The sequence below is a fragment of the Neovison vison genome, chromosome 11 (assembly GCF_020171115.1).
Source record: "Neovison vison isolate M4711 chromosome 11, ASM_NN_V1, whole genome shotgun sequence".
Lineage (NCBI taxonomy): Eukaryota > Metazoa > Chordata > Mammalia > Carnivora > Mustelidae > Neogale > Neogale vison.
In genome coordinates, this window is record NC_058101.1 from 48,042,680 (window position 1) to 48,053,592 (window position 10,913).

Genomic DNA, 10,913 nt, shown 5'->3' on the forward strand with positions numbered 1-10,913 from the left:
TTCATGGCGTGGTGGGCTCCCCCAGGGGGTACCATCATCTCTGGCTGATGGAAGGTCCCAATTACTGTTATATTTGTCAAAGTAAGCAAGGATTTTTTTCTTAATAAGAAGCTTTAGAAATTGAACAAAAAATGTCTTCTCCCATTGATAATACATCCAGCATCAATATCCTACGTCTATTGCCCTAAAACCCAGCTTCCGAAGCCCTCTCCGGCAGGATTTCTCCCTATTTATTCCAGTCAAGAAATGAAATGTGTGGGATGATAAAGAAGCCCTCACAAAGAGTAAAAATACCCAGCCATGTGGATTCAGAAGGAGGGGCTGAGGAGGAAGATGAAGTGACAGTTTAGTGTGATTTCCGCCGGTCGCTGTTATTTTTCCAAGCTCACGTAGGGCCGTCGTTAAAGAGATGGACACCACCGTAGCTTGGAGCAGTGGGCTTGGAGTCCAGGCTCGGCTGGTCATTAGTGGTGTGATTTACGGCGAGTTATTTCATCTTCCCAATTTCCCAATTTTCCAAGAGTAGAATTAGGTAATAATAGTTGCTATTTCCCAGGGATGTTCGAAGGCTTCGGTGAAAAACACACATGACGGTTACCAAAGTGACTACTGCAGGTAGTCTCGGCCGTTGTATTTACCTGGCGTATAAAACCCTCTGAGCAAATATGAACTCATGTTTGTCACCCCTATCAGGACATACGATGGAAGGCTTTAGTGCATCGTGTGGGATATCTCACACTTAGTAGGTGCTCAAAGTTGCAAACCTCAGTCAGTGGAGAATTAGAATTAGGACTGGACATGGCATTGGAACACACGCTCAGCCCCTATCCGTGTAGCAGATAATGAAAAGCGAAAGGAGTGCATCTCGCCACAGATTTGACGGTGGGAAGGAAGTCTCTGTTGCAAGAGGCTAGCGCAGAATCATTTCCCTCTGATTTACCTCAGGAGGTTAACAAGGAGCCATCAAAACTTGGCCAGATTTGATGCCCCGTCATATGCTGGCTTATAAATTTTCCTCATGCAAATTCTGTCCCGTCCCTAAATTTGTTGCCAGGTAGAGCACATTTATTTTGCATCTTGTCAGTGTTTTCCATTTCAAATTATCTTTGTCATTTTTACTCTGTAGAAATATTGTTATGATTATTACAAATGCAATTGCGTTAGAGGAGCTGAAAATTGTCTTTATGATTTTATGCCAGCTGGTAGCCATGAAAATTCATGGGCTGGTGGAATTGCTTTTATCAGAAGCCATCTCTTTTTCCTGTCTTCCTGTCTGCATTATCAGTCTCTCCACATTCTCGCCTCCCTGTCCCTCCTACCCTTTGATAATTCTTTTTCCCCTTTGCTGAGTATCCTTTGCTCTTTCTTACGTTTTCTTCATTTTTTGCAAACCCGTTCACTTCCTGTGCATGCCTCCCTCTGTGTTGCTGGCCTTAGACAAGTCTGGACAGATTCTTAAAGTTAAGTTAACTCTATGCCCTTCATTTTACATGTGAAGAGATTGAGGCCAAACACATGAAGGGGTCTGCCCCAAATCACAAAATGATGTCCAAGAAAGGACAGAGGGCAGCGGGATTTCAAACTTTTTCAGACTCGTGATACAGTTGACCCTTCAGCAACTGGGGTTGGGAGGGGGGTAGCTAGGGGCACCAATCTACCCTGTGGCTAAAATTCTGCTTGTAACTTTGACTCCCCTGAAACTACACTACTGACTCCTGTTGACCAGAAGCCTCACCAAGAACAAACAGTCGGTGAACACATATTCTGTCTGTTATACATATTACATTCTATATTTTTACATTAAAGTAAGTTAGAGAAGAGAATTCATTGTTCAGAAAATCAGAAGGAGGGGAAAGTCCATTCAAGGTGCTGTCCTATGTTTATCAACAACAACACCACAAAACAACAGAACATAACACAAAAAACAAAAAACTTGTATAAGTGGATCCATCCAGTGCAAACCTGAGTTATTCAAGGGTCAACAGTATTTTAAAACAGCGGTTACCATTCTGTCTCTGACCTTTGTTCCCTTCTATAAAAAATATTTTGTAGCACATTTCTGGGACCTTGAAATGAATGGTAATTATCTTGCCTACCACAACACATATTTTTAAAAGTAGCACACTAACAGCAATATAAAGGAGAAATAAAAAGAAATGAATTATAATAAAATGACACATATTTCAGTATGTAAATTCTAGCCCCATACTTCTTTACTATAATGTGCACATGAATCACCCCAGGAACTTGTCTAATGTGGATTCTGATTCAGTGAGTCCAGGAGCTGGCTCTGGGATTCCACATTTCTAACAAGATTTGAGGTGGTGTCCATGCTGCAGCTCCATGGACCACACTTTGACTAGGAAGGGCCTAAAAGTGTAAAAAAAAAAAAAAAAAGTCTCCACATTATTTCCAAAACATGCTATAAGTGGTGCCTTCCAGCCCTGTTAGAACTAGTGTAAAGAGTTAAAATACATAGTAAATTATTTTCATATTTTTAAAGTCTTCAACATAAATGCAAATTTGTCAGTAACTTAGAAATAGGGGGAATCCTAGTGGCTCAGGCAGTTAAGCCTCTGCCTTTGGTTCAGGTCATGATCTCAGGGTCTTGGGCTCGAGCCCCTGAATTGGGTCCCTGCTCAGTGCATACTCTGCCTCTCCCTCTAACCCTCCCCCCTGCTCATTCTCTCTCTCCAGTGAATAATTTTAAAAAAAATCGTTTTAAAAAAGCCAAATTTTGAAATAGGAAGGTGCTCTCTCAGTGCCTGGGCAATGGGACAAGAGCCAGAGGGGTACAGAAGAGCAGGAGAGAGGGTCAGAGGGCAGAGTTGCTGGGATTGGTGCCTGGCCCATGACGGGGTTGATGCCTGAGGTCTCCTGATCTGCCCTGGGGAAAGGGGTGCCCTCTAGCGGATGCTGGTGTGAAGCAGGCACAGGAATGAAGTCTGGGTGCTGAGTGACAGTTAAGAGGGACCAGACTGGAAAGTTAGGAGCTTCCCTTAAATGGCCTTGTATAAGGCTTCTTCTCTAAGTGAGGCATCTTTGTCATTTCGCGATTTGCATTTTTCTGGTCAGTGTTTTTTTAAAAATTAGTGATTTATGGCCAAACTTCTAAATTGAACTGTCCTTCCATTTTGCTTTCAGCTCCAACTACCTTCCTTTTCTTCCTGCGTTTACATGCTCTGTGATCTATAGTCCACACTCCACCGCGTTTGTCACACTAAATTGTCCTCTGTTCGGAAGGCTAGCAGTGTGAGACAGTAGCTAATACCACAGGCTCGGGAGTCATGCTGCCAAGGTTCTGGCCCTGCCACTCACTGCATGACCTTGGGCAAGGGAGGGAGCCTATCTGTGCCTCAGTTTCCCTTTCTGTAAAGTAGCAGCAATAGCAGTACACCTACTTGCCATTGTAGTTGAAAGAAGCCAATAACCAGCGGGGGGCGGGGTGGGAGGTTGGGATACTGGGTGGTGGGTATTCTAGAGGGCACGGATTGCATGGAGCACTGGGTGTGGTGAAAAAAATAATGAATACTGTTTTTCTGAAAATAAATAAATCAATTTAATTAAAAAAAAAAAAAGAAGCCAATAACAAATGCTAGCCGCAGCTAATACCCTGGGAGCATCCCAGGGTAAAGCACACCGACACCAAGTGGCTCTGTACTTACCCTGCTTGGGCTGAATCAGTAACAGATACAATTCCCAGAGCCCCGTGGGTTTTTCTGTGTCATTAGACTCTTTCTAAAACATCAGACTCTTTTTTTAAAGCATCTGAAAGATATTGACCAGGCTCTCAGGAGAGCCAAGACAAATATATGAAAAATATCGCATATCTCTTGTGTCCTTTAAGGGGACTTCTTTTTGTCTCCTGGCTGGCGTTCTACCAGGCAGCTCAGTCTCTCTTGAGACCGATGCCTCCCAGGGGAGTTCCAGGATTCCTGGGTCTTGGGTGGCGCCAGGACCGCTCATGTGACCACCAGCCTGATAGCAGAATGCACACCGCCCTGGGCCGCCTCAGTCCCTCCAAGTCCACTGGCTTTGCAGCTTCTGGTCACCAAGAAGTCCCATCGGCTTTGCAGTTCACCTTTTGTCCCCCCATGCTTTCTTCCTGAGTTTGCTGAGGGACCACGGTGAGGACTTTGCTGCCACCGGGACAACACACAACCGGGCTCAGCCACTTTCCTCCTCTCCCTGCCTCGTTGAGTCTCTGAAGCGCTCTTCCTCTCCCCTCTCTGTTGGGGCCGCCAAGCATAATTGCCTTAATAGACTCAGGCTTTTGGGGGGGGCGGGAAACCAACAAAAAAAATTCCCAAAGCAAAGTATGTCTAGAACCATTTCCATTTCTGTCCCTACCAAACAAAAGTCCCCCCAGAGACCGAGAAAGCATGGGGGCTGGCTGGCTGCCTGGAGGAAGGCAAAGAAAGGATGGGGACAAAATGGAAGGTACCCCTCCAGAAAGAGTCCTGCCTTACCAGTCTTACCCGAAACTTGATGTCTCGGTAGAATGCACAGCATAGAGCGAGACCTGGCTGAACTAGCAGGCCCTGGGTATGACGAGGTAACCTCTTAAACCAATGTTGTTCTATTCAAAAACAGCCAGAATTGAGGCCGAATCATTCTTTCTGCCCAAGTGGTTAGTGCAGTGGTCTTTGAAAACGAGTAGGATGATATGACCAAGATTAATGAAACTGTTTCTACTCTTTTCCTGTCATCTACATTTCCAGTGAATGAGGCTGCTTCTAAAATTACAGTGAAATCTCAGAAAGTGGCGTTCATGAAAAAAGTAGTAGCTTTCAAGTCAGAGCTACTTAATGCAGAGATTTCACTTTTCTCATCACCCTTGGTGCTGACCCAATAGCTTTCCTCATGAGAAATGTTGAAATGACATGAATCTTATACTTGTCCTGGGATCCCGCTAGATCCAGAGGCCCAGGTCAAGTAGGCTAGATCTTCTTCATTGCATAGGATTTCTGGGGCTTCCCCCTCTCTGCTCCCTTCCCCTTGGACTCCATCTTTGCAAACATTCTATTAACTCGGGACTGACCCAGTATATTCCCTCATACTCTTTTCTTTTATGCTCCCATCTGGCCACTTGGCAAGCACAACTCTTTCCTACAATGGTCCACAACAGGGGTTGGGAAACCTTTTCTGCAAAGGGCCAGATGATAAACATTTGGAGCGTTGAGGGTCATCTCAACTACTTGGCTTTCATTATAGGGCTAAGGTGGCCATTGAGCGCCCATGAAAATGAGTGGGCGTGGCTCGTTTCCAGTTAAACTTTACTACAGATGTGAAAAGCAGAATCTCTTATGTCACCTGTCACAAAATATTACTCTTCTCTTAATTTATTTTCAACTATTTAAGAATGGAGAAGCCATTCGTAGACTGCAAACCATCCAAAAAGAGGCAGTGAGCCCTGGTTGGCCGGTGGGCTGGAGTCTGTTCCACCTGGGTCTACCCCACTTAGGGCCAGCTTTTAGTTAGTCTCACTCAGGTACAGAAAATGGTCCCCCTCCCCCAAGAGTCAGGTAATACAAAAATCACTTCGATTTGGTTCTGGAATATGCTCTATAATTTTTGAAACAGCATACTTATTTTCCTGGTTACTTTGATTCCAGGCTGGTAATCAAATTAGCACGCATTTCAGGTGAGCAGACACAAAGAGGCCACTTTAAAATTATGATAGGCTGTGGGGGGCTTGTCCAGTGATTGCGAACCCCCGTTGGAAGGGGGACCGTTCTCATGTGGATAATAACAGATTCACTGTAGAAACATCAAGCGTTTTTATTATGTTCTTTCTTATGAGAAGATTTAAATGGTGGCAATGCTAATTACGCATTCCTTCTACATTTACACATTGGCACTTTTTTGTTTTAATCAGAAAACTGATTGCTGATTTATCTTGTTACCATGGTGATTTAAACTTTTTTTTTTCCAGAGCTTGAAAGGGGGAAAAAAAATGCATGCCTTAGTACTTTGTGAACTCCCTCAGAGATCATCAGAAACACAAATCTCAGGCTCCAAGGGGGTCTCGGACACCATTCAATATAAGTCCTTCAATTCACAAATGTGGACATTGAGACCCATGAGATGTAAGAATTTTAGTACTGAAATGTCTGCCACTCAGTACCTATCCCAAAGTCACTCCTAGTGGCAGATCAATGAGACTCGCCCTAGACCGAATGGTCTTTGTGCCGTGTCGCTGGGTCTCATGCTCCCTGCCTTGGTGAGATCACCCACCAGAGTGATGGCTTTAACCTAGAAACATCACATCGTTATATAATACCCTGGTTCCCCATCCTACCAACCATCATCACTGTCCTGTTCTTTCAAAACCATCTCCGGATCCGCAAAATATTCTGTAGCTCTGAGGAGGGGTTCCTAGGAAATTCCATATCCAGAACACCCAGAGGCTTTGGAGCTCATTTCTGAAGTCTCTGGAATGGCCTTGTGGAGATGGAACTCTTGAAGAGTTTATCTAGAAGTCAGATTGTCCACGTGGTATCATCTTCTTAGGGTTGGTACATTGCAGGATGGACACTGGGCACCTTTACAAACAGTCTCACCTACTGAACATGTCTAAGACTTGGGGACCGCTGATCTTGAGTGAGATCCCCAGTTAAAGACCCGTGAGCAGTTGTTTGCACAAACTCTGGCTACTGTGTTAGCCATGTGTCACACTGGTCCTCCAAACTGCCTCCTCTGGGCACTTTGTATACATTAACTCATTTAGTCCTTGCAACAATTCATCATGGGTGTAGATACTTTTATTTTCCCCATTTTTTTTCAAAAATTTTACTTATTTATTTGACAGAGAGAGAGACACACACACACACAGCAAGAGAGGGAACACAAGCGGGGGGAGTGGGAGAGGGAAAAGCAGGCTTCCCGCTGAGCAGGGAGCCCAAGGCGAGGGCCCCATCACAGGACCTGAGCAGAAGGCAGAGGCTAATGACTGGAGCCATCCAGGCGCCTCGTATTTTCCCCATTTTTTTAAAGGCAGAAGGAGAGCAGGGTATTTGTCCAGGTCACATAACTGCTAAAGGAGAGCGGCCAGTTTCCAGATCCCACAATCTTATGAACCAGGGTGCCTCTCAGCCTCGGTCTAGAAAGCGGGGTGTGCCCATTTCAGAGCTACTGATATTTGGAGCCAGATCGTTCTTATGCATTATAGGATCTCTGTGACCTCCCCGGCCTCTACCCACACTCCGCCAGCAGCAGCCTGCTCTCCAGCTGTGACCACTAACAACATCTGCCAACGTTGCCCACTGTCCCCTGGGAACCAAAATCGCCCTTTGAAAACTGCTGACATAAAGTACAAAACTTTATAAGCTTCCCTAATAGTTACGGTGGCTCAACCTTCTTACTAAAGGTAGATTGATAAATAATTAAACCTAATAATTATAATTTCTAAGACTTATATGCATTTATTTAAATAACATAATTTAAACCAAATTTGATACTTCATCCAGCGAGAGTAAGAATGTGAATAAAATGAGCACTCCTTTCTGATTGACTGGTATAATTCGTGGTTTTCATTGTGTCAACACCTTGGGAAAAAAGAAATGACCACAGGAAACATAGACCAGAGAGTCTTTCCCTTTCTCTCTCCCTTTCTTTCTTGCTTGCTTGTTCTCCCTTTCCCTTTCTTTCTTTTCTTTTTCTTTCCCTTTCTTTCTCTCTCTTTTTCTTTCTTTCCCTTCCTTCCTTTCTTTTTTCTTTCCTCCCTCTCTCTCTCCCTTCCTTCTTCCCTCCCTTTCCTTCCCCTTCCTTCCCTCTCTCTCTTTTCCTCTCTCTCTCTCTCTCTCTTTTCTTTTTTTTTTAAATGCAGACATTTACCTGAACATCACAGCATAAATCCAGAACTCAGAATCCCAAGACATCAGAACTATCAGAGATCCTTGAACATCTATTCCAGTCCTCCATTTTATAGGGGACACCAAAGCCCAAGGAACCTAGATAACGGGTGTAGAGTTACTCATCTTTTAGGGTCAGGGCCACTGGACCAGAAGCATCTGCCCTGGCTTGCTAGGGTCTAGGTGTGGTTGTGTGTCCTGCATTGCACTAGTTTGAATACTCAGTACCTGCTGTTCATGTGTCTCTGCAGCCAGCGGTTCCCATCCGACACCAGCCCGGGCCTCCGCAGACCCCACATTTCTCTCCACAAGTCCAGCTGTGACTCCAGCTACAGATGCCTCTGTTCAGGACCAGCCCACCGTCCATAATAATGCAGAGCCTCGAGAGTGAACTGTGCACTCCAGGTCTCTCCCGATGAGAGAGAACCCCGACAGCAGCTGGTATTGGAAAGTTGGGGCTAGGGCATTACATGTCTTGTCAACTGGATGCGAATTTTGCACTTGATGTCTTTTTTTTTTTTTTTCCCCCATCAAATCTGATTACAAGGAAGTACCCAGTACAGGCAGTGGGTAAACTGAAAGTTATCAGACAAATATAAGGAACATCCTGACAGGGGTGTGTTGGCGAGGTTGACTGGGTCACTGCAAAGTCCCTCTCTAGTGACTGTGTGTATGGGGGGGTTATTGTTTGCCCTGTGGTGTGTCTGAATCCTTATACACTGAGATGTGTTTTAAGAATCTTAGCCACTTATTTGTTCCCGTTCATTAAAGAACCGAAAATTGTGACCTCTCTATCAGTTTGAGAATCTTTCGGGATGTGTGTTGGCCACAGCACTGCTCCTCCAAGTCCAAAAGGCAGATTTCAGTTTGACTTCCAAGACCCAGCAGTTTTAAGACACCTTGAAAGAAATCGGTTGTGGCTGGAAATGCAGGGAAGGCAATGGCTTTGTAAATGGGTTTACATTTTTCTCCTTGACTTTTTCTAGGATCGTGCTTCTGAATCATTTAATGACATTGTTGGATATCATTTCCTTTTCAATTGACTCCATAAAATACCACTTAGAAAATTCTTAGTATTTACCTGTAGTCTTCTCCATGAATTACCCATTAGAATAGAATGGTGGCAGTGGAATATGCAGGAAATAAGCCTTTAGCTCATAGTTCCATCCCTACCCTTATGCCTGCCTATTTTCTGTGTAAGGGGGTTGTGTGTGCGTGTGTGTGAGAGAGAGAGAGAGAGAGAGAAGAAGAAGAGGAAGAGCAGACTGTCCATACACTGTATGCTGCTAAGGTAGTAAATAAATCAGTAATGCAATATTGTGGGTCCAAACTACTCTTTGCACTACTTTATTTACAGTAGCAAATAAAAATTATTTTTATACTGTTGACTCCTGGGACGTGGCTTGCTTTCTTTTTCGTAGTTACTGTTGTCCTCCTACAAAGTCCATGGACCTCCTACAAGGTGCATGCATGTTCCTCAAGGAGGCAACAAAAAAAAAAAAAAAAAAAAAGGAGAGTCCTCCTGATGAGAGGGATGATTTCTGGTAACCCATGACTGTTTACAGATGGAAGGGGACTACCCTCCAGGGATCCCATGCTCAAAGTCTGCCCCCTGCAATGTCTTTATGGTACCAGATGGTATGTCAGGGCTCCGGGTATGTGGGGGCTGTATTTATATCAGTTCTGGGTGACGTCTGCCATCCATGCTCTTTCTCCTCTGTGTACCGTGTAGAGTGTTCTTGTATTACCAAAGGTTGTCTTCCTTGCTTGCGACAGAGCCAGACTTTGGAGTCAGATGGCCCTGGATTCAGATTTCAGTTCTGTACCTTTGAGGTCAATAACCTTGGATGAGTGATGAATGCCCTCTGGGTCTTGGATTACTGTTTATAAAAAAAAAAAGGTAATAAATTCCACCTCTCCTGACTTGTCATGTGGCTTAAATGAGATAACTTAGGTAAAACGCCCAAGACGGTGTCATGAACATGATTGGTTATTATTTTTATTAGAAGGAAAAGTCTGAGGGGCATCTGGCCGGTGCAGCCTGTAGAGCATGCAACTCTTGATCTCAGGCTTGTAAATTCAATCCCCACATTGGGTGTAGAGATTACTTAAAAATAAAATCTTTAAGGGACGCCTGGGTGGCGCAGTTGGTTGGACGACTGCCTTCAGCTCAGGGCGTGATCCTGGAGTCCCGGGATCGAGTCCCACATCAGGCTCCCAGCTCCATGGGGAGTCTGCTTCGCTCTCTGACCTTCTCCTCGCTCATGCTCTCACTGTCTCTCTCTCTCAAATAAATAAATAAATAAAAATCTTTAAAAAAAAAAAAAAAAAAAAATAAAAAAAAAAAAAAAAAAAAAAAAAATAAAATCTTTAAAAATTAAAAAAAAAAAAAATGGAAAGGAAAGAGAAGTCTGACGGTCCAGATAAAGGGCTCTTTGCTTTACCTGGATCCTCCCTTCATGACAAACACTCACTCTTCAGCTGTTGGGATCATAAGACGTCAGACTGCTCACTGGGAATTGCCATCAGCTCTAGGAACCTGCCCAAGGTTATGTCCTTGCAAGAGCACCTCATGCCCAATGACTTGTTGATGTAGCGCAGGCTTTCATAACCTCAGAAATATGGACATTTGGGACCGATGGCTCTCTATTGTAAGGGTGGCCTTGGGCATTATAGGATACTTAGCAGCGGGATCCCTGGGCTCTACACACAAGCTGTCACGCATGCACGCTTCCCCCACACACACACACCCAGTTGTGACAGCCAAAAATATTTTCAGACCTTCCCAAATGTTTTGGGAAGCGGAGTTGGGGGGAAGGAATCACCTTGCACCACCCTTCACCTTAAGAATGACCTATGTAGGAAAAAAGCTTTCTTGCCTTACTTTGGAAGAGCCCTGAAGGGCCATCCCAACTCCAGAACACCACCTTGTGGCAACCTCATTGTAGTTCAATTTCTCCCTCTACCTCATTCTGCCTTCCTTGTTTTTGTGTAGGATTTCCTGACACTGGTCCCGTAAAACTCCAGATGCAACCCTGCATCTCGGAGTCTATTTCCAAG

At 44.4% G+C, this 10,913-nt stretch overlaps 1 protein-coding gene across 1 annotated transcript in view; it reads left to right on the plus strand.

Moving 5' to 3' along the window:
• SEL1L3 (SEL1L family member 3) overlaps window positions 1–9,241 on the plus strand; it is a 99,992-nt gene extending 90,751 nt beyond the window's left edge. The window contains exon 24 of the mRNA XM_044225842.1: window positions 8,105–9,241. Within this exon, the coding sequence (XP_044081777.1) occupies window positions 8,105–8,244 (140 nt within the window). The 3' untranslated portion in view covers window positions 8,245–9,241. The remainder of the gene's footprint in view (window positions 1–8,104) is intronic.
• The last annotated feature ends 1,672 nt before the right edge of the window (window positions 9,242–10,913 follow it).